Source organism: Notothenia rossii, assembly GCF_949606895.1.
Source record: "Notothenia rossii genome assembly, chromosome: 3".
Lineage (NCBI taxonomy): Eukaryota > Metazoa > Chordata > Actinopteri > Perciformes > Nototheniidae > Notothenia > Notothenia rossii.
Window position 1 is genome coordinate 58,449,465 of NC_136901.1, and position 24,733 is coordinate 58,474,197.

General features: G+C 44.7%; 1 protein-coding gene across 1 annotated transcript in view; it reads left to right on the forward strand.

The window, feature by feature from the left end:
* The window catches only part of ugl (ureidoglycolate lyase), a 215,706-nt gene that overhangs the window by 168,275 nt on the left and 22,698 nt on the right, over positions 1-24,733 (forward strand). Inside the window, exons 4-7 of the mRNA XM_079670709.1 lie at positions 19,734-19,824; positions 20,906-20,982; positions 21,324-21,434; positions 21,716-21,775. Coding sequence (XP_079526835.1) covers positions 19,734-19,824; positions 20,906-20,982; positions 21,324-21,434; positions 21,716-21,775 — 339 coding nt within the window. The remainder of the gene's footprint in view (positions 1-19,733; positions 19,825-20,905; positions 20,983-21,323; positions 21,435-21,715; positions 21,776-24,733) is intronic.

Here is a 24,733-nt window from a genome sequence, read left to right on the forward strand (position 1 = left end):
AATTGAACCACCCTCCTCCTTGTTGTTCGATTGGCTGAACAGTCATAGTTCACGAGCCCCCTTCGATAGCTCAGTTGGTAGAGCAGAGGACTGTAGGTTCTAATGACAGACATCCTTAGGTCGCTGGTTCAACTCCGGCTCGAAGGATGTGTGTTTCAAAGGGGTCTCCATTTGGAACTCAAAGTAATAGATGACCATTTTCTCCCCGTAGGCGAAATCGAGCCCCAAGCTTCTGTGTTAATTCAGACGTTGAAGAACTCAAAAAGGGCTTTATTTTTCAGAATAGTTGGATCCAAAGGCTAAACACTCAATAGTCATTTGCCCCCTTCGATAGCTCAGTTGGTAGGCTCCCCCTTGTTCATCCACAGGCTGAAAAGTCAAAGCTCACATGCCCCCTTCGATATCTCAGTTGATAGAGCAGAGGACTGTAGGTTCTAAAGACAGATATCCTTAGGTCGCTGGTTCAACTCCTGCTCGAAGGAAGGGTGTTTCAAAGGTGTTTCAATTTGGAATTCAAATAAATGGATGGGCTTTTTCTCGCCGAAATCGAGCCACATTCTTCTGTGTTCATGCAAACGCTGAACAATTTAAAAAGGACTTTGTGTTTCAGAGTAGTTGGACTCAGATTTTGAGTTGGATGGTTTTTTATTTCCTTTGTGGGTAATCAAGCAGCAGGTAGAAAACTCTATCTGTTTAGGAATTGAACCACCCTCCTCCTTGTTGTTCGGTTGGCTGAACAGTCAGAGTTCACAAGCCCCCTTCGATAGCTCAGTTGGTAGAGCGGAGGACTATAGGTTCTAATGACAGACATCCTTAGGTCGCTCGTTCAACTCCGGCTCGAAGGATGTGTGTTTCAAAGGTGTCTCCATTTGGAACTCAAAGTAATGGATGGCCATTTTCTCCCCGTAGGCTAAATCAAGCCCCGAGCTTCTGTGTTGATTCAGACGTTGAAGAACTCAAAAAGGGCTTTGTTTTTCAGAGTAGTTGGATTCATAGATTGTGAGTTGCATGACTTCTTATTTCTTTTGTAGGTAATCAAGCAGCAGGTAGAAAACTCTATCTGTTAAGGGAATTGAACCACCCTCCTCCTTGTTGTTCGATTGGCTGAACAGTCATAGTTCACGAGCCCCCTTCGATAGCTCAGTTGGTAGAGCGGAGGACTGTAGGTTCAAATGACAGATATCCTTAGGTCGCTGGTTCAACTCCGGCTTGAAGGATGTGTGTTTCAAAGGGGTCTCCATTTGGAACTCAAAGTAATGGATGGACATTTTCTCCCCGTAGGCCAAATCAAGCCCCAAGCTTCTGTGTTGATTCAGACGTTGAAGAACTCAAAAAGGGCTTTGTTTTTCAGAGTAGTTGGATTCATAGATTGTGAGTTGCATGACTTCTTATTTCTTTTGTGGGTAATCAAGCAGCAGGTAGAACACTCTATCTGTTTAGGAATTGAACCACCCTCCTCCTTGTTGTTCGGTTGGCTGAACAGTCAGAGTTCACAAGCCCCCTTCGATAGCTCAGTTGGTAGAGCGGAGCACTGTAGGTTCTAATGACAGATATCCTTAGGTCGCTGGTTCAACTCCGGCTCGAAGGATGTGTGTTTCAAAGGTTTCTCCATTTGGAACTCAAAGTAATAGATGGCCATTTTCTCCCCATAGGCCAAATCGAGCCCCAAACTTCTGTGTTAATTCAGACGTTGAAGAACTCAAAAAGGGCTTTATTTTTCAGAATAGTTGGATCCAAAGGCTAAACACTCAATAGTCATTTGCCCCCTTCGATAGCTCAGTTGGTATGCTCCCCCTTGTTCATCCACAGGCTGAAAAGTCAAAGCTCACATGCCCCCTTCGATATCTCAGTTGATAGAGCAGAGGACTGTAGGTTCTTAAGACAGATATCCTTAGGTCGCTGGTTCAACTCCTGCTCGAAGGAAGGGTGTTTCAAAGGTGTTTCAATTTGGAATTCAAATAAATGGATGGGCATTTTCTCGCCGAAATCGAGCCACATTCTTCTGTGTTCATGCAGACGCTGAACAATTTAAAAGGACTTTGTGTTTCAGAGTAGTTGGATTCATAGATTTTGAGTTGGATGGTTTTTTATTTCCTTTGTGAATAATCAAACAGCAGGTAGAACACTCTATCTGTTTAGGAATTGAACCACCCTCCTCCTTGTTGTTCGATTGGCTGAACAGTCATAGTTCACGAGCCCCCTTCGATAGCTCAGTTGGTAGAGCGGAGGACTGTAGGTTCTAATGACAGATATCCTAAGGTCGCTGGTTCAACTCCGGCTCGAAGGATGTTTTTGTTGTAAGTTCTTCAATTGGACCTTGAAATCTATTGATGGGCCTCATTGCAGTTTCCCCGATAAAGTTTTCGAGCTCCATTCAAGAGCAGTTGGATTCATTGCTTGTGAGTTGCATGACTTCTTATTTCTTTTATGGGTAATCAAGCAGCAGGTAGAACACTCTATTTGTTTAGGAATTGAACCACCCTCCTCCTTGTTGTTCGATTGGCTGAACAGTCATAGTTCACGAGCCCCCTTCGATAGCTCAGTTGGTAGAGCGGAGGACTGTAGGTTCTAATGACAGATATCCTTAGGTCGCTGGTTCAACTCCGGCTCGAAAGATGTTTTTGTCGTAAGTTCTTCAATTGGACTTTGAAATATATTTATGGGCCTCATTGCAGTTTCCCCGATAAAGTTTTCGAGCTCCATTCAAGAGCAGTTGGATTCATTGCTTGTGAGTTGCATGACTTCTTATTTCTTTTGTGGTTAATCAAGCAGCAGGTAGAAAACTCTATCTGTTTAGGAATTGAACCACCCTCCTCCTTGTTGTTCGGTTGGCTGAACAGTCTTAATCCACGAGCCCCCTTCGATAGCTCAGTTGGTAGAGCGGAGGACTGTAGGTTCTAATGACAGATAGCCTTAGGTCGCTGGTTCAACTCCGGCTCGAAGGATGTGTGTTTCAAAGGGGTCTCCATTTGGAACTCAAAGTAATAGATGGCCATTTTTTCCCCGTCGGCGAAATCGAGCCCCAAGCTTCTGTGTTAATTCAGACGTTGAAGAACTCAAAAAGGGCTTTATTTTTCAGAATAGTTGGATCCAAAGGCTAAACACTCAATAGTCATTTGCCCCCTTCGATAGCTCAGTTGGTATACTCCCCCTTGTTCATCCACAGGCTGAAAAGTCAAAGCTCACATGCCCCCTTCGATATCTCAGTTGATAGAGCAGAGGACTGTAGGTTCTAAAAACAGATATCCTGAGGTCGCTGGTTCAACTCCTGCTCGAAGGAAGGGTGTTTCAAAGGTGTTTCAATTTGGAATTCAAATAAATGGATGGGCATTTTCGTAGCCGAAATCGAGCCACATTCTTCTGTGTTCATGCAGACGCTGAACAATTTAAAAAGGACTTTGTGTTTCAGAGTAGTTGGATTCATAGATTTTGAGTTGGATGGTTTTTTATTTCCTTTGTGAATAATCAAGCAGCAGGTAGAACACTATCTGTTTAGGAATTGAACCACCCTCCTCCTTGTTGTTCGATTGGCTAAACAGTCATAGTTCACGAGCCCCCTTCGATAGCTCAGTTGCTAGAGCGGCGGACTGTAGGTTCTAATGACAGATATCCTTAGGTCGCTGGTTCAACTCCGGCTCGAAGGATGTTTTTGTCGTAAGTTCTTCAATTGGACTTTGAAATATATTTATGGGCCTCATTGCAGTTTCCCCGATAACGTTTTCGAGCTCCATTCAAGAGCAGTTGGATTCATTGCTTGTGAGTTGCATGACTTCTTATTTCTTTTATGGATAATCCAGCAGCAGGTAGAACACTCTATCTGTTTAGGAATTGAACCACCCTCCTCCTTGTTGTTCGATTGGCTGAACAGTCAGAGTTCACAACCCCCCTTCGATAGCTCAGTTGGTAGAGCGGAGGACTGTAGGTTCTAATGACAGACATCCTTAGGTCGCTGGTTCAACTCCGGCTCGAAGGATGTGTGTTTCAAAGGTGTCTCCATTTGGAACTCAAAGTAATGGATGGCCATTTTCTCCCCGTAGGCCAAATCAAGCCCCGAGCTTCTTTGTTGATTCAGACGTTGAAGAACTCAAAAAGGGCTTTGTTTTTCAGAGTAGTTGGATTCATAGATTGTGAGTTGCATGACTTCTTATTTATTTTGTGGGTAATCAAGCAGCATGTAGAAAACTCTATCTGTTTAAGAATTGAACCACCCTCCTCCTTGTTGTTCGATTGGCTGAACATTCTTAGTTCACGAGCCCCCTTCGATAGCTCAGTTGGTAGAGCGGAGGACTGTAGGTTCTAATGACAGATATCCTTAGGTCGCTGGTTAAACTCCGGCTCAAAGGATGTTTTTGTTGTAAGTTCTTCAATTGGACTTTGAAATATATTTATGGGCCTCATTGCATTTTCCCCGATAAAGTTTTCGAGCTCCATTCAAGAGCAGTTGGATTCATTGCTTGTGAGTTGTATGACTTCTTATTTCTTTTATGGATAATCCAGCAGCAGGTAGAACACTCTATCTGTTTAGGAATTGAACCACCCTCCTCCTTGTTGTTCGGTTGGCTGAACAGTCAGAGTTCACAACCCCCCTTCGATAGCTCAGTTGGTAGAGCGGAGGACTGTAGGTTCTAATGACAGACATCCTTAGGTCGCTGGTTCAACTCCGGCTCGAAGGGTGTGTGTTTCAAAGGTGTCTCCATTTGGAACTCAAAGTAATGGATGGCCATTTTCTCCCCGTAGGCCAAATCAAGCCCCGAGCTTCTGTGTTGATTCAGACGTTGAAGAACTCAAAAAGGGCTTTGTTTTTCAGAGTAGTTGGATTCATAGGTTGTGAGTTGCATGACTTCTTATTTCTTTTGTGAGTAATCGAGCAGCAGGTAGAAAACTCTATCTGTTTAGGGAATTGAACCACCCTCCTCCTTGTTGTTCGATTGGCTGAACAGTCATAGTTCACGAGCCCCCTTCGATAGCTCAGTTGGTAGAGCGGAGGACTGTAGGTTCTAATGACAGACATCCTTAGGTCGCTGGTTCAACTCCGGCTCGAAGGATGTTTTTGTCGTAAGTTCTTCAATTGGACTTTGAAATATATTTATGGGCCTAATTGCAGTTTCCCCGATAAAGTTTTCGAGCTCCATTCAAGAGCAGTTGGATTCATTGCTTGTGAGTTGCATGACTTCTTATTTCTTTTGTGGGTAATCAAGCAGCAGGTAGAACACTCTATCTGTTTAGGAATTGAACCACCCTCCTCCTTGTTGTTCGGTTGGCTGAACAGTCAGAGTTCACAAGCCCCCTTCGATAGCTCAGTTGGTAGAGCGGAGCACTGTAGGTTCTAATGACAGATATCCTTAGGTCGCTGGTTCAACTCCGGCTCGAAGGATGTGTGTTTCAAAGGTTTCTCCATTTGGAACTCAAAGTAATAGATGGCCATTTTCTCCCCATAGGCCAAATCGAGCCCCAAACTTCTGTGTTAATTCAGACGTTGAAGAACTCAAAAAGGGCTTTATTTTTCAGAATAGTTGGATCCAAAGGCTAAACACTCAATAGTCATTTGCCCCCTTCGATAGCTCAGTTGGTATGCTCCCCCTTGTTCATCCACAGGCTGAAAAGTCAAAGCTCACATGCCCCCTTCGATATCTCAGTTGATAGAGCAGAGGACTGTAGGTTCTTAAGACAGATATCCTTAGGTCGCTGGTTCAACTCCTGCTCGAAGGAAGGGTGTTTCAAAGGTGTTTCAATTTGGAATTCAAATAAATGGATGGGCATTTTCTCGCCGAAATCGAGCCACATTCTTCTGTGTTCATGCAGACGCTGAACAATTTAAAAGGACTTTGTGTTTCAGAGTAGTTGGATTCATAGATTTTGAGTTGGATGGTTTTTTATTTCCTTTGTGAATAATCAAACAGCAGGTAGAACACTCTATCTGTTTAGGAATTGAACCACCCTCCTCCTTGTTGTTCGATTGGCTGAACAGTCATAGTTCACGAGCCCCCTTCGATAGCTCAGTTGGTAGAGCGGAGGACTGTAGGTTCTAATGACAGATATCCTAAGGTCGCTGGTTCAACTCCGGCTCGAAGGATGTTTTTGTTGTAAGTTCTTCAATTGGACCTTGAAATCTATTGATGGGCCTCATTGCAGTTTCCCCGATAAAGTTTTCGAGCTCCATTCAAGAGCAGTTGGATTCATTGCTTGTGAGTTGCATGACTTCTTATTTCTTTTATGGGTAATCAAGCAGCAGGTAGAACACTCTATTTGTTTAGGAATTGAACCACCCTCCTCCTTGTTGTTCGATTGGCTGAACAGTCATAGTTCACGAGCCCCCTTCGATAGCTCAGTTGGTAGAGCGGAGGACTGTAGGTTCTAATGACAGATATCCTTAGGTCGCTGGTTCAACTCCGGCTCGAAAGATGTTTTTGTCGTAAGTTCTTCAATTGGACTTTGAAATATATTTATGGGCCTCATTGCAGTTTCCCCGATAAAGTTTTCGAGCTCCATTCAAGAGCAGTTGGATTCATTGCTTGTGAGTTGCATGACTTCTTATTTCTTTTGTGGTTAATCAAGCAGCAGGTAGAAAACTCTATCTGTTTAGGAATTGAACCACCCTCCTCCTTGTTGTTCGGTTGGCTGAACAGTCTTAATCCACGAGCCCCCTTCGATAGCTCAGTTGGTAGAGCGGAGGACTGTAGGTTCTAATGACAGATAGCCTTAGGTCGCTGGTTCAACTCCGGCTCGAAGGATGTGTGTTTCAAAGGGGTCTCCATTTGGAACTCAAAGTAATAGATGGCCATTTTTTCCCCGTCGGCGAAATCGAGCCCCAAGCTTCTGTGTTAATTCAGACGTTGAAGAACTCAAAAAGGGCTTTATTTTTCAGAATAGTTGGATCCAAAGGCTAAACACTCAATAGTCATTTGCCCCCTTCGATAGCTCAGTTGGTATACTCCCCCTTGTTCATCCACAGGCTGAAAAGTCAAAGCTCACATGCCCCCTTCGATATCTCAGTTGATAGAGCAGAGGACTGTAGGTTCTAAAAACAGATATCCTGAGGTCGCTGGTTCAACTCCTGCTCGAAGGAAGGGTGTTTCAAAGGTGTTTCAATTTGGAATTCAAATAAATGGATGGGCATTTTCGTAGCCGAAATCGAGCCACATTCTTCTGTGTTCATGCAGACGCTGAACAATTTAAAAAGGACTTTGTGTTTCAGAGTAGTTGGATTCATAGATTTTGAGTTGGATGGTTTTTTATTTCCTTTGTGAATAATCAAGCAGCAGGTAGAACACTATCTGTTTAGGAATTGAACCACCCTCCTCCTTGTTGTTCGATTGGCTAAACAGTCATAGTTCACGAGCCCCCTTCGATAGCTCAGTTGCTAGAGCGGCGGACTGTAGGTTCTAATGACAGATATCCTTAGGTCGCTGGTTCAACTCCGGCTCGAAGGATGTTTTTGTCGTAAGTTCTTCAATTGGACTTTGAAATATATTTATGGGCCTCATTGCAGTTTCCCCGATAACGTTTTCGAGCTCCATTCAAGAGCAGTTGGATTCATTGCTTGTGAGTTGCATGACTTCTTATTTCTTTTATGGATAATCCAGCAGCAGGTAGAACACTCTATCTGTTTAGGAATTGAACCACCCTCCTCCTTGTTGTTCGATTGGCTGAACAGTCAGAGTTCACAACCCCCCTTCGATAGCTCAGTTGGTAGAGCGGAGGACTGTAGGTTCTAATGACAGACATCCTTAGGTCGCTGGTTCAACTCCGGCTCGAAGGATGTGTGTTTCAAAGGTGTCTCCATTTGGAACTCAAAGTAATGGATGGCCATTTTCTCCCCGTAGGCCAAATCAAGCCCCGAGCTTCTTTGTTGATTCAGACGTTGAAGAACTCAAAAAGGGCTTTGTTTTTCAGAGTAGTTGGATTCATAGATTGTGAGTTGCATGACTTCTTATTTATTTTGTGGGTAATCAAGCAGCATGTAGAAAACTCTATCTGTTTAAGAATTGAACCACCCTCCTCCTTGTTGTTCGATTGGCTGAACATTCTTAGTTCACGAGCCCCCTTCGATAGCTCAGTTGGTAGAGCGGAGGACTGTAGGTTCTAATGACAGATATCCTTAGGTCGCTGGTTAAACTCCGGCTCAAAGGATGTTTTTGTTGTAAGTTCTTCAATTGGACTTTGAAATATATTTATGGGCCTCATTGCATTTTCCCCGATAAAGTTTTCGAGCTCCATTCAAGAGCAGTTGGATTCATTGCTTGTGAGTTGTATGACTTCTTATTTCTTTTATGGATAATCCAGCAGCAGGTAGAACACTCTATCTGTTTAGGAATTGAACCACCCTCCTCCTTGTTGTTCGGTTGGCTGAACAGTCAGAGTTCACAACCCCCCTTCGATAGCTCAGTTGGTAGAGCGGAGGACTGTAGGTTCTAATGACAGACATCCTTAGGTCGCTGGTTCAACTCCGGCTCGAAGGGTGTGTGTTTCAAAGGTGTCTCCATTTGGAACTCAAAGTAATGGATGGCCATTTTCTCCCCGTAGGCCAAATCAAGCCCCGAGCTTCTGTGTTGATTCAGACGTTGAAGAACTCAAAAAGGGCTTTGTTTTTCAGAGTAGTTGGATTCATAGGTTGTGAGTTGCATGACTTCTTATTTCTTTTGTGAGTAATCGAGCAGCAGGTAGAAAACTCTATCTGTTTAGGGAATTGAACCACCCTCCTCCTTGTTGTTCGATTGGCTGAACAGTCATAGTTCACGAGCCCCCTTCGATAGCTCAGTTGGTAGAGCGGAGGACTGTAGGTTCTAATGACAGACATCCTTAGGTCGCTGGTTCAACTCCGGCTCGAAGGATGTTTTTGTCGTAAGTTCTTCAATTGGACTTTGAAATATATTTATGGGCCTAATTGCAGTTTCCCCGATAAAGTTGTCGAGCTCCATTCAAGAGCAGTTGGATTCATTGCTTGAGAGTTGCATGACTTCTTATTTCTTTTGTGGGTAATCAAGCAGCAGGTAGAAAACTCTATCTGTTTAGGGAATTGAACCACCCTCCTCCTTGTTGTTCGATTGGCTGAACAGTCATAGTTCACGAGCCCCCTTCGATAGCTCAGTTGGTAGAGCGGAGGACTGTAGGTTCTAATGACAGACATCCTTAGGTCGCTGGTTCAACTCCGGCTCGAAGGATGTGTGTTTCAAAGGGGTCTCCATTTGGAACTCAAAGTAATAGATGACCATTTTCTCCCCGTAGGCGAAATCGAGCCCCAAGCTTCTGTGTTAATTCAGACGTTGAAGAACTCAAAAAGGGCTTTATTTTTCAGAATAGTTGGATCCAAAGGCTAAACACTCAATAGTCATTTGCCCCCTTCGATAGCTCAGTTGGTATGCTCCCCCTTGTTCATCCACAGGCTGAAAAGTCAAAGCTCACATGCCCCCTTCGATATCTCAGTTGATAGAGCAGAGGACTGTAGGTTCTAAAGACAGATATCCTTAGGTCGCTGGTTCAACTCCTGCTCGAAGGAAGGGTGTTTCAAAGGTGTTTCAATTTGGAATTCAAATAAATGGATGGGCTTTTTCTCGCCGAAATCGAGCCACATTCTTCTGTGTTCATGCAAACGCTGAACAATTTAAAAAGGACTTTGTGTTTCAGAGTAGTTGGACTCATAGATTTTGAGTTGGATGTTTTTTTATTTCCTTTGTGGGTAATCAAGCAGCAGGTAGAACACTCTATCTGTTTAGGGAATTGAACCACCCTCCTCCTTGTTGTTCGATTGGCTGAACAGTCATAGTTCACGAGCCCCCTTCGATAGCTCAGTTGGTAGAGCAGAGGACTGTAGGTTCTAATGACAGACATCCTTAGGTCGCTGGTTCAACTCCGGCTTGAAGGATGTGTGTTTCAAAGGGGTCTCCATTTGGAACTCAAAGTAATAGATGACCATTTTCTCCCCGTAGGCGAAATCGAGCCCCAAGCTTCTGTGTTAATTCAGACGTTGAAGAACTCAAAAAGGGCTTTATTTTTCAGAATAGTTGGATCCAAAGGCTAAACACTCAATAGTCATTTGCCCCCTTCGATAGCTCAGTTGGTAGGCTCCCCCTTGTTCATCCACAGGCTGAAAAGTCAAAGCTCACATGCCCCCTTCGATATCTCAGTTGATAGAGCAGAGGACTGTAGGTTCTAAAGACAGATATCCTTAGGTCGCTGGTTCAACTCCTGCTCGAAGGAAGGGTGTTTCAAAGGTGTTTCAATTTGGAATTCAAATAAATGGATGGGCTTTTTCTCGCCGAAATCGAGCCACATTCTTCTGTGTTCATGCAAACGCTGAACAATTTAAAAAGGACTTTGTGTTTCAGAGTAGTTGGACTCAGATTTTGAGTTGGATGGTTTTTTATTTCCTTTGTGGGTAATCAAGCAGCAGGTAGAAAACTCTATCTGTTTAGGGAATTGAACCACCCTCCTCCTTGTTGTTCGATTGGCTGAACAGTCGTAGTTCACGAGCCCTCTTCGATAGCTCAGTTGGTAGAGCGGAGGATTGTAGGTTCTAATGACAGATATCCTTAGGTCGCTGGTTCAACTCCGGCTCGAAGGATGTGTGTTTCAAAGGTGTCTCCATTTGGAACTCAAAGTAATGGATGGCCATTTTCTCCCCGTAGGCCAAATCAAGTCCCAAGCTTCTGTGTTGATTCAGACGTTGAAGAACTCAAAAAGGGCTTTGTTTTTCAGAGTAGTTGGATTCATAGATTTTGAGTTGCATGACTTCTTATTTCTTTTGTGGGTAATCAAGCAGCAGGTAGAAAACTCTATCTGTTTAAGAATTGAACCACCCTCCTCCTTGTTGTTCGATTGGCTGAACAGTCTTAGTTCACGAGCCCCCTTCGATAGCTCAGTTGGTAGAGCGGAGGACTGTAGGTTCTAATGACAGATATCCTTAGGTCGCTGGTTCAACTCCGACTCGAAGGATGTTTTTGTTGTAAGTTCTTCAATTGGACCTTGAAATATATTGATGGGCCTCATTGCAGTTTCCCCGATAAAGTTTTCGAGCTCCATTCAAGAGCAGTTGGATTCATTGCTTGTGAGTTGCATGACTTCTTATTTATTTTATGGGTAATCAAGCAGCAGGTAGAACACTCTATTTGTTTAGGAATTGAACCACCCTCCTCCTTGTTGTTCGGTTGGCTGAACAGTCAGAGTTCACAAGCCCCCTTCGATAGCTCAGTTGGTAGAGCGGAGGACTATAGGTTCTAATGACAGACATCCTTAGGTCGCTCGTTCAACTCCGGCTCGAAGGATGTGTGTTTCAAAGGTGTCTCCATTTAGAACTCAAAGTAATGGATGGCCATTTTCTCCCCGTAGGCTAAATCAAGCCCCGAGCTTCTGTGTTGATTCAGACGTTGAAGAACTCAAAAAGGGCTTTGTTTTTCAGAGTAGTTGGATTCATAGATTGTGAGTTGCATGACTTCTTATTTCTTTTGTGGGTAATCAAGCAGCAGGTAGAAAACTCTATCTGTTAAGGGAATTGAACCACCCTCTTCCTTGTTGTTCGATTGGCTGAACAGTCATAGTTCACGAGCCCCCTTCGATAGCTCAGTTGGTAGAGCGGAGGACTGTAGGTTCAAATGACAGATATCCTTAGGTCGCTGGTTCAACTCCGGCTTGAAGGATGTGTGTTTCAAAGGGGTCTCCATTTGGAACTCAAAGTAATGGATGGACATTTTCTCCCCGTAGGCCAAATCAAGCCCCAAGCTTCTGTGTTGATTCAGACGTTGAAGAACTCAAAAAGGGCTTTGTTTTTCAGAGTAGTTGGATTCATAGATTGTGAGTTGCATGACTTCTTATTTATTTTGTGGGTAATCAAGCAGCAGGTAGAAAACTCTATCTGTTTAGGGAATTGAACCACCCTCCTCCTTGTTGTTCGATTGGCTGAACAGTCATAGTTCACAAGCCCCCTTCGATAGCTCAGTTGGTAGAGCGGAGGACTGTAGGTTCTAATGACAGATAACCTTAGGTCGCTGGTTCAACTCCGGCTCGAAGGATGTTTTTGTCGTAAGTTCTTCAATTGGACTTTGAAATATATTGATGGGCGTCATTGCAATTTCCCCGATAAAGTTTTCGAGCTCCATTCAAGAGCAGTTGGATTCATTGCTTGTGAGTTGCATGACTTCTTATTTCTTTTGTGGGTAATCAAGCAGCAGGTAGAACACTCTATCTGTTTAGGAATTGAACCACCCTCCTCCTTGTTGTTCGGTTGGCTGAACAGTCAGAGTTCACAAGCCCCCTTCGATAGCTCAGTTGGTAGAGCGGAGCACTGTAGGTTCTAATGACAGATATCCTTAGGTCGCTGGTTCAACTCCGGCTCGAAGGATGTGTGTTTCAAAGGTTTCTCCATTTGGAACTCAAAGTAATAGATGGCCATTTTCTCCCCATAGGCCAAATCGAGCCCCAAACTTCTGTGTTAATTCAGACGTTGAAGAACTCAAAAAGGGCTTTATTTTTCAGAATAGTTGGATCCAAAGGCTAAACACTCAATAGTCATTTGCCCCCTTCGATAGCTCAGTTGGTATGCTCCCCCTTGTTCATCCACAGGCTGAAAAGTCAAAGCTCACATGCCCCCTTCGATATCTCAGTTGATAGAGCAGAGGACTGTAGGTTCTTAAGACAGATATCCTTAGGTCGCTGGTTCAACTCCTGCTCGAAGGAAGGGTGTTTCAAAGGTGTTTCAATTTGGAATTCAAATAAATGGATGGGCATTTTCTCGCCGAAATCGAGCCACATTCTTCTGTGTTCATGCAGACGCTGAACAATTTAAAAGGACTTTGTGTTTCAGAGTAGTTGGATTCATAGATTTTGAGTTGGATGGTTTTTTATTTCCTTTGTGAATAATCAAGCAGCAGGTAGAACACTCTATCTGTTTAGGAATTGAACCACCCTCCTCCTTGTTGTTCGATTGGCTGAACAGTCATAGTTCACGAGCCCCCTTCGATAGCTCAGTTGGTAGAGCGGAGGACTGTAGGTTCTAATGACAGATATCCTAAGGTCGCTGGTTCAACTCCGGCTCGAAGGATGTTTTTGTCGTAAGTTCTTCAATTGGACCTTGAAATCTATTGATGGGCCTCATTGCAGTTTCCCCGATAAAGTTTTCGAGCTCCATTCAAGAGCAGTTGGATTCATTGCTTGTGAGTTGCATGACTTCTTATTTCTTTTATGGGTAATCAAGCAGCAGGTAGAACACTCTATTTGTTTAGGAATTGAACCACCCTCCTCCTTGTTGTTCGATTGGCTGAACAGTCATAGTTCACGAGTCCCCTTCGATAGCTCAGTTGGTAGAGCGGAGGACTGTAGGTTCTAAAGACAGATACCTCAGTCGGTTCGTCTTGTTCCCTGACTAGTTCTGCGCTGTCGTGTCACGTCACGTCTGTCCCTCCGGTGCTAGAGCAACGCTGGCGTCTTGTCTGTTGACTGCCGCTTCTACCCCCGGACTGTTTCTGGATGTTTGTTTGTTTTGTCTACGGGTCTCTATGCTGGTTTTCGCCGATCCAAGGCTGCTCTTCACTCCGTTGTGCATCTCTCCAGCTCCGTTTCCATTCATAGGCTCCCTCACTACTGGACTGTATGCTACGTTAGCCATCAAAGCTAACAGCTGGCTCCACTCCGTCACCTTGACTACCCGGTCTGTATGCTACGTTAGCCACCGAAGCTAACAGCTGGCTCCCGTCACAATTGGACTACCTGATTACACCACTGGATTGTTTTTCCTGGCTCTGGGTGTGTTGATCGCTGCTCTGGACTCGGGTGAGTACGCTGTGTGTTTTGTGATGGTGATTGTGCCAACCTGGACCGACCTGTTGTGCGCCGTACATCAACAACAACAACACTCACTCTGTCTGGCTGCCCAGCCGGCGTTCTTGCGGGGAGCCTCCACTCCCCACCAGCTCGTCTACTGTTGGGTAGCTAGGTCCAGACATGGTGCCGCAGGGACGGTCTGGGGTAACCAACACCACACGCATCACTCACTCCAACACCTGGTCCACTGCTGCTTTCACATATCTCACTGCCTACCAACTCCTAGCCAATCAGTTAATAACCACTGCAAATACACTACCTTGGCTACTCTCATCTGCTGCTACCTTTCATCTGCTGCTTGGACTATCTCTCCCGCTGCTTCAGCCTACTACACCACCAACCTCTCGCCCTCTCATCTACACTGCTGCTGACCTCCACAGCCTCAACAACAACCATCGTCTCCCTGCTGCTACTGCCACCGCAGCTAGCGCCGCTGGGATCCTCCGCCGACGCCGCTACATCCACCGGGGCGCTGGCCTCCCCCGCAACCGACAACTCCCTGACGGTTCACCCATCCCCTCACTCTGGACTATCCCCCACCCCCCCGCCATCCCCATCCACCGCACTGCCAACCTCAACAACCTTTGTACCCCCTCCCCTGCTCCACCATCCATCTCCCTCGCACTCCTGAACTGCCGCTCCCTCTCCAACAAATCACCTGTTATACACGAACTGCTACTGGACAATAACATTGATCTGCTTCTCCTCTGTGAAACATGGCAACAGCCCCTGGACTTCTACGCTCTCAACCAAGCCACTCCCTCCAACTACAGTTTCACTGCCAGACCCCGCCTCTCCGGGCGCGGGGGTGGTCTCGCTGTTCTCCACAAACAATCCCTACACATCACTGAACTGAACCTCAACCTCCCACCTATCTCATCCTTTGAACACCTTGCTTTCTCCCTCCCCAACTCTATCACTACTGTTCTAATCTACCGTCCCCCGAAGCCACACCCCTCTTTCCTCTCTGAACTCTCTGAACTACTCACCATTGCATCCTCTCTATCTTCCCACCTCCTACTTACCGGCGACTTCAACATCCACATGGATCAGCCCAATGCCCCCCTGACATCTGACTTCCTCTCCCTCCTTGACTGCTTCCACCTCACCCAACACATTGACTTCCCCACCCATACCAAAGGCCACATTCTGGACTTAGTCTGCTCCTCCTTTCTACCATTATCTAACCCCCAGCCCCTCCCCTTCCCACTCTCTGATCATCTCTGCATCCTCTTCTCCGCCCCTCTACCCTCCCCCCACAACCCCAAAAAACGCACCATCTCCTACCGCAACATCAAGGCAGTCAACCCCCTCACGCTCTCCCAGCTCATATCCTCTGCCTTCCCGCCCGACTCTGCCCCCTCTTCCCCTGACGACTATGCCACCACACTCAACTCAATTCTCTCTGACTCCCTCGACTCTCTGGCCCCCTGGAAAACCTCCTCTGTTTCATTCACCAACCCCGCCCCCTGGTACACCCCGGAACTCCGTACCATGAAACAGACCGGCCGTCAACTTGAAAGATTGTTCAAACGAACCCACCTCACCGTCCACGCCGAAGCCTATAAAGTTCACATCTCCTCCTACCGTGATGCTCTCCAAGCCGCCAAATCTGCCCACTTCTCCACCCTCATCGACAGCACCAACCGGAACCCCCGCATCCTGTTTTCCACCATCAATAAATTGCTCCAGCCACCTGACATCAATCCACCCTCCTCCCCTGACCTATGCAACTCCTTCCTCCTCGCCTTCAACAACAAAGTTTCACAAATCAACAGCTCCCTAACTGCCATGACCACTATCTCCTCCAACCCCCACGCCCCCCCTCCTCTCCCAGTCCACCCGCCCTTCCCTCCCCTCACTGCCTTCTCTCCTGTTGACTCCTCCCACATCCTAGCCATCATCACCTCATCCAAAACAACCACCTGCTTTCTTGACCCCCTCCCTACGACCCTAACTAAGGCCTGCCTCCCTGTCCTCATCCCCCACCTCACCACCCTCTTCAACCAATCTCTATCCCTTGGTCTTGTTCCCTCCATCTACAAACTTGCCTCCATCACCCCCATCCTCAAAAAGCCCACCCTTGACCCAGCCAACCTCTCCAACTACCGCCCCATCTCCAACCTGCCATTCCTCTCCAAAACACTGGAGCGTATTGTCGCCACCCAGCTCCACACCCACCTCCAGTCCAACAACCTCTATGAACCCCTCCAGTCTGGTTTTCGCCCACTCCACAGCACTGAAACAGCCCTGGTCAAAGTAATCAACGATCTCCTCTCCTCTGCAGACTCCGGTGCCCTCAACATCCTGCTACTACTAGACCTCAGCGCAGCCTTTGACACTGTGAATCACTCAATCCTCCTACAAAGGCTGCGCCAACAGGGTGTTGAGGGCTCCGCTCTCGACTGGCTCACCTCCTACCTCACCGACAGGCAACAATTCATCTCCCTCTCTGGCCACACATCCGCCCTCTCCCCAGTCACACAGGGGGTCCCCCAGGGCTCAGTCCTCGGCCCCCTCCTCTTCATCTGCTATCTTTTCCCCCTTGGTCACATTATTCGCAACCTCAACCTTGATTTCCACTGTTACGCCGATGACACCCAGATCTACATCACCACCAAATCCCCTCACAACCCTCCCCTCACCCATATCGAAACCTGCATCTCTTCAATAAAAACATGGCTGACTCACAATTTCCTTAAACTCAACAGTGATAAAACAGAGCTACTCATCATAGGCACCAGATCAACCCTCAATAAAACAGGACCCATTTCACTCACCATTGAGAATTCGACCATCACCCCCTCCCCCCTGGCACGCAATCTTGGCGTTATCCTGGACCCCACCCTCTCCTTTGACCCCCATGTCAGCTCCATCATCAAGATCTCCTACTTCCACCTCCGCCGCATTGCCAAAATCAAACACTACCTCCCCCCCCGTGCTGCTGAATCCCTCATCCATGCCTTCATCACCTCCCGCCTCGACTATTGCAACGCCCTCCTCACTGGCATCTCCTCCCATTCCCTCCATAGACTCCAAATGGTACAAAACTCTGCTGCCCGCCTCCTCACCCACACCCGGACCCGTGAACACATCACTCCCGTTCTCCGCTCTCTTCACTGGCTCCCCATCAAACAACGCATCATCTTCAAAACACTCCTCCTCACCTATAAAGCCCTTCACCACCTAGCACCCCCCTACCTCTCTGACCTCCTCATCCCCTACAACCCCCCCCGAGCCCTCCGATCCTCCTCCACTCTCTCCCTCACAGTACCACCATCAAGACTCAAAACATTTGGCAACAGAGCATTCTCCAGATCAGCACCCCGCCTCTGGAACTCCCTCCCCCAATCTGTCCGCCACTCTCCCACACTGTCTACCTTCAAAACCCAGCTGAAAACATACCTCTTCTCCCAAGCCTTCAACTTACCCTACCCCCCAACCCACTGACTTCACTCACACCCCACGCTGTATCTCTTATTCACCCCACGCTGCATCTCTTATTCATACATTCATCAACTTTTTCTTTCCTCTTTTCCATTATGTTGTCTTTTGCTCGTTGTCCTATGCTTGCTCCCCCCCTGTGTTGTCCTTTGCCTGTTCATGTAATGTTCATGTTCAATTTTCTTGTCCAATATGTTGTCTTCTGCCTGTTCACCCCCTTTCTGTACTTTTAATTTTTTTTGTAAGCGACTTTGGGTTATTGAAAAGCGCTATATAAATAAAAGTTATTATTATTATTATTATTAGATATCCTTAGGTCGCTGGTTCAACTCCTGCTCGAAGGAAGGGTGTTTCAAAGGTGTTTCAATTTGGAATTCAAATAAATGGATGGGCATTTTCTCCCCGTAGGCGAAATTGAGCCCCAAGGATATCTGTCATTAGAACCTACAGTCTTCCGCTCTACCAACTGAGCTATCGAAGGGGGCATGTGAGCTTTGACTTTTCAGCCTGTGGATTAACAAGGGGGAGCATACCAACTAAGCTATCGAAGGGGGAACATGACTTTTGAGTGTCTAGCCTTTGGATCCAACTATTCTGAAAAACAAAGCCCTTTTTGAGTTCTTCAACGTCTGAATCAACACAGAAGCTTGGGTCTCGATTTCGCCTACGGGGAGAAAATGGCCATTCATTACTTTGAGTTCCAAATGGAGACGCCTTTGAAACACACATCCTTCGAGCCGGAGTTGAACCAGTGACCTAAGGATATCTTTCATTAGAACCTACAGTCCTCCCCTCTACCAACTGAGCTATCAAAGACGGCTTGTGAACTTTGACTGTTCAGCCAATCAAGCAACAAGGAGGAGCGTGGTTCAATTCCTAAACAGATAGAGTGTTCTACCTGCTGCTTGATTATTCACAAAGGAAATAAAAAAGCTATACAACTCACAATCTATGAATCCATCTACTCTGACTGTTCAGCCAATCGAACAACAACAAGGAGGAGGGTCATTAGAACCTACAGTCCTCCGCTCTACCAACTGAGCTATCAAAGAGGGCTCGTGAACTTTGACTGTTCAGCCAATCGAACAACAAGGAGGAGCGTGGTTCAATTCCTAAACAGATAGAGTGTTCTACCTGCTGCTTGATTATTCACAAAGGAAATAAAAAAGCTATACAACTCACAATCTATGAATCCAACTACTCTGAAACACAAAGTCCTTTTTAAATAGTTCAGCGTCTTCATGAACAAAGAAGAATGTGGCTCGATTTCGCTTATGGCGAGAAAATGCTCATGCATTTATTTTAATTCCAAATGGAAACACCTTTGAAACACACATCCTTCGAGCCGGAGTTGAACCAGCGACCTAAGAATATCTTTCAATAGAACCTCCAGTCCTCCACTCTACCAAATGAGTTATCGAAAGGGGCATGTGAGCTTTGACTTTTCAGTCTGTGGATTAACAAAGGGGAGCATCAATTGAGCTATCGAAGGGGGCATGTGAGCATTGAGTGTTTAACCTATGGATCCAATTATTCACAAAGCCCTTTTTTAATTCTTCAATGTCTGAATCAACACAAAATATCTTTTTTGGAACAATAATTTCATCAAGCATTTAACTTTATTTATATAACCTAATATCACATATTACAATTACATTCTCTGGGGGGTTTACACCTGTTAAGCATATGGCCCATGGTCTCTCCCCCCAAAAAAACACAATTAATAGGGAAAATTGGTATAAACCATTGAGGGAAGGATTGTCGTGTTACATAATAAAACGTTATAAAAGGCAGAAATGATGAAAATAATAATGTAAGAAAAAAGAAGATGGATCCAGCCCGATGTTAACGATATCAGGCTGGATCCATATGACAACATGCATCCTTTAATGGTGGCAACTTGCCAGGTGAGAGCCACAACAAAAACTTTGTATACTGTTTTAGTAACATGTATTTATGGGAAATGAGTGCCTAGAAATTCATAGAGAGGAAAATAAAAATAGGAGAAGAGAGGTGAAACTTTGAAAGATGAAAGTCCCCAACAAAATTGGCTTATGGCAGCATAACTAGGAGATGGTTCAAGGCAAGCCTGAGCAGGCTATAACTATAAGCAATAACAAAAGAAAGTCTTAACTTACTCTTAAATGTTCAGAGAGTGTCTGCCTCCCAAACACAAACTGGAAGCTGGTTCCACTAAGGAGGACCTTGATAGCTAAAGGCTCGATCTGGCTCCCATTTTGCTTTTGGAAACTTGTTCATTGGTCCAAAATCTTGTTTTATGATAATGCCATTGTTTGTTTTCCAATATTAGCATGTTAACACGATGAAGCGAGATGGTGAACATGACAATACCTGCTAATTGTCTAAATGTTAGCATTGTCACTGTCAGCATGTTACTAATCTAATCTAATTATCTCAAAGCAGCATGTCCCTCAGCGCAGCCTCACAGAGACACTGTGCACTCTCTCTGGTTTCAGGTGGACTTTGATGATGGGAACTGCCCTACATATTACAACCAGATCAAAGGACTTTGCAACGTTTATAAGGCAGTTCACAACAAGTTCCCCAGTAAGTGCTCTACTTTATATAAAACTACATTACTTAATAGATCCTCCAGAAAAACGCGATTCTGCGATCGCAGAACTTACCGCATAATCAGCAAAATGGCGCAGATTTTTAAAAGGTCGCATATTGATCAAAAGGCCGCATAACCCCGCATTTTTCCACACAAAGTTGAGGGAAAAAAAAGTTAACTCGTCTTGACGTGACGTCATCAGCTCGCGCATCACAGAATGTAAACAACACTGTATAGAGTGAACGTGTGGAGCTCACACGATAGAGAAAACACCAAGATGAAAAAATCGAATCAATCTCATTTACCGACGAACATTTCTACTAAAGACCGGGCAAAAAGTGGGGGGGAACTATTCTGCACCCCGTGCAACTGTGTGTTGGAGCATAAGAGAAAATCGACGGTGACGACCCACTTTGATTCATTTAAACATTCGAAAATGCTTTCTGCTGCTGCGGACAAGAAAGCCAAACAACGCACGTTCATCGAGGCATCAACCTCCAAAACCCTTTCGAGGGCTACAAGAAACGAAGTGAGTAGCCTACAAGATTGAAGCTGGTCAGATAACGAACGAGTAAATGAAAACAGAATGAGGCGGAGAAGTGTGTGTGTGTGGGGGGGGGGGTGTGTGTCTGTGTGTGTGTGTGTGTGTGTGTGTGTGTGTGTGTGTGAGATTAAAATAGCCCAATTGCTTTTACAATAAATAAACATTGCATTTGTTTAATTGAATAGTAAAGGGGTTTAACGTTAGTGGCAGGTTGTGTGTGAGAGAGAATAAATAAGACAGCCCGACATTTTAAAAAATTGTTATTCTTTTTTCCCGCATATTTTGCATATTTCGCAACTTTCCGCATATTTTGCAACTAACCACAACTTCCCGCAATTTCACCGCATAAAATCACATAAAAACCCCGCATGTTTAATCGCATAATCAAGGATTTTAGCCCGCATAATCAAGGAATTTAGCCCGCATAATCAAGGATTTTTGCCCGCGTTTTTCTGGACGGTCTAACTGTACATGTTCAGGAATATTTGTGATAACACATGTACGTCACTGTGCACTCTCATTTGTTACAGATGCTCCACACATATCTCAGGCTCCTGTGCTGATGCTCCGTCCTAGAGCCTGGAACATGGTGGAGCACAACATGATGGTAGTAGCACTCTGTACCTCACTCATTCTATTCTCTTCTACAGAAGGTGGTTAAATGGAAAAAAGCCTAAACTGGTTTGACTTAATTTTACTTGGGCGCCACCTTGTGGTAGTATCAAAATACAATGTGTTATTAAACTGATATCTGTCTAGAAAACGAAAATGGCTGTACAGAATAATTTGAATCTCGCTATACTGCTCAAATGTGTGATTTTGTTGTATCTATGGTAATGTTTGATGGGTATTTTTCATTGTATTTGATGTATTGTACGCCAAATAACTATATGAATTATCAAAAATGTATACATAAAGATAAATATTGTGTATGAATCTGTTTACCAGGTGGGGGGAAAGGAGGCTCCTGGTCCTCTCTTTGACTTTGGACTCCTCATGTTTCACTGTGGAGAGAAACTCTTCAGAAACGGGAGTGGACCCTTTTTCTACCTCTCAAAAGTAACACACACACTAACACACACACACACACACACACACACACACACACACACACACACACACACACACACACACACACACACACACACACACACACACACACACACACACACACACACACACACACACACACACACACACACACACACACACACACACACACACACACACACACACACACACACACACACACACACACACACACACACACACACACACACACACACACACACACACACGTATACAGTCAACATGTCAAACTCTTTCTCATTGTTTTCCAGGTGGAGAGTTTCATGGAGGCCAGACTGTGGAAAAATATATTTGTGTGGACACAACTGAAGGTGTGCATACGTATCAGTTATCTTCTTTTTTAATGATGCTAAAATCATTTTTAATTCAATGTAGCATATGGGCAGCTGATGTAAAGTCAAACAGGGTTAAGGAATAGTGGATAGGAGAATGCAAAAGGACTTAGGAGAAGAGACTGTGGTGCCTTGAGAATCCGACTGCATACACTATCCGACGTATTTATGATGCACCAACGGGCGTCATAAATGTATGTCTGCTGTGGGGAAACTACAGTATTCTATACAGCAGACTACATGGATGTATAATAAGAATGGCGGGCTACTGTAAGCCCATCTAGACTTTGCAACGTGCTCTTATGGTGTTGTTTTATGCTTTTTGAACATGGACAACAGAGAAACATATTCTTCATGACCAAGGTTGGAATTGAAATAAAAAAGGAAAGTGAAACTTATGCTTGTCACCCTCCCCCTCCGGTCCACATTAATACAACAAGAAGTCCTCCAACTCATACGACCAAATAGGTTGATTGTTCAAGCGCTTATTACGACTTATAATCACGTTTTAAAGCTTTCGACCTCGAGTGCTCCCGTTGACAGGGGCGTAGCTGGGGGGGGGCGGGGGAGGTTAGGATGATTCCAAGGGCCCAGGACTGGGGGGGGGGGGGGGGCAGAGAACACTATTATTATCTTTTTATTAATATGGTTTTATTATTATCCTAAAGTAAGTTAATGTAGATGACTCAAAAGTATAATTGCCTGTATTAAAAAAAAACATCACAAAAGAAACAAACAGGTGCTTGTTACTCTGTTTGACAGAATGAGCACCCCTCCCTTCATTCATTGCATGGTATGGGCGCCTGAGCAATGGAGCAAGCGGAGCAGGTGCATCCCCACAATTGACCTTGGGGGAGCAAACGTGTGCTTTTGCACCCCCACTTTTTGATCATATGAAAAATATGATATGTACCCCCCAATATATCACTGTAAACATAAGTATGTAATTTCAATCAAATTAATAATACGCAATGAAATAACTTGTGCTGATTATAGACACTTAATAGCGAGTTTTTAAGTTTCAAAAGATTGCGACCCCCCCCGCATTTCGCTCACAATGGTTTGATCAACTGCCTCCCACCCACAGCAGTCCTGATGCAGGTAGGGGGAGTGTAAATCACCGCGACCAGTCTGTCATTGGTGGCAGACCTTTTCAGTAAGTTGTTCAAACAAAGAATATGTTAGACATGTCTTTACTTCTACCACTCAATACAATAAAACACATTTATAATCATCACCTTCTCTTCATTTTCGCTGCATTGAATTACAGGTCACTCTTTATGTTAGCTAGCGGTTAGCTGGCGTTTGCTAGCTAGCTAGTAACATCAACCAGTGTGTGTGTTTGACTAGCTAGCTACCTGGTAGATCGAAGCCCATTAGAGTTTGAGTTTATTAGGATCCCCATTAGCTGTTGCATGACAACAACTAGTCTTCCTGGGGTCCACACAAAACATAAAACATTACATTCGACAAGACTTTTACAGAACAGTAAATAAAAAATAAAAAACTGATTTCCGAAGTCCATTTTCCTTCAAGCATTGACTTTCATATTTCCATCATATACCACTTATTTTCTGATTTGATTTCATTGGAAAGAAAATAATGATAATAAAATAGGAATAAAGTACTTATATCTATCTGCATTTACAGATGCCAGCCTTCAATTCTCTTAAGGTACAACTACCTGAAATGAAAATAAAAGAAGAATGAATTATAGAATGATAGAATATAATAGAAGCCCATCTCCTACTGTAACTAACCTGCACACTGTGTGTGTGTGTGTGTGTGTGTGTGTGTGTGTGTGTGTGTGTGTGTGTGTGTGTGTGTGTGTGTGTGTGTGTGTGTGTGTGTGTGTGTGTGTGTGTGTGTGTGTGTGTGTGTGTGTGTGTGTGTGTGTGTGTGTGTGTGTGTGTGTGTGTGTGTGTGTGTGTGTGTGTGTGTGTGCGTGTGTGCGTGTGTGTGTGCGTGTGTGTGTGTGTGTGTGTGTGTGTGTGTGTGTGTGTGTGTGTCTGTGTGGCCAGCCAACCTGGTAGAACATGGCAGAAAAAAGAAAAAATCATGTATTCAACCCAGTTCAGTGTATTCATACGTGTATTGCTCTCCTGTGTAGAATGATGAGGTGGTGACAGTGCAGACTCAGGGAGGAGGCAGAGAAGGAGAGAAAGAGACAAGAGTTACAGGTAATGGAAATATCAGTCAGCTTAAAGTGTAAGATAACATAACAAATTAAGACACCAATACTTGGATAATATATTCCCCACTCTCTCCCTTTCTTTACAGAGTAGCATAAAGATTGTGTATTCAAACCAGTTCAGTGTACTCATACGTGAATGGCTCTCCTTAATGTAGAATGATGTGGTGACTGTGCAGACTCAGGGAGGAGGCAGAGAAAGTGAGAAAGAGACCCAAGAGTTACAGGTAATGGGATATCAGACAGCTTAAAGTGTAGGATAACATCCTTAGTCAAAAAATGCTATAGGAATCTCTATACGTTTTTGGAACCCTATAGGAATCCTTTAGGATCCCATAGGATTTTGAGACAGTTCTGTGCTCTATATTGCAGGAAATTGCACGTACAGGTGTTCATTAAATTAAAAAAATTCTGCCATGGAGGTGGTCGTGCCTGACCCACTCCAAACCACCCCTTGCCTGCTAGTTACTAATCTTGCACCCCCACTTTCAACTATAACTAGGCGGCACAGCAGCGCACCAGAAGCTTGCAGCTTGAACAGACTGACAGGAAAATTTCCTCCACAGCTCATGAATCAGGAGCTCAGAAACGAAAGAAAAAACGTCAGCAAGAGGAAAATAATAAAAGAGGTTGACAGCTAGTCACCAAGTATTTTCACAAGAAAGGTATTTATTCGCAGAACTTGTTTTGAAGCCCATAACAGCTTGGCCAACATTTTGTGGCTGACGTTAGCTACCTGTTGCTAT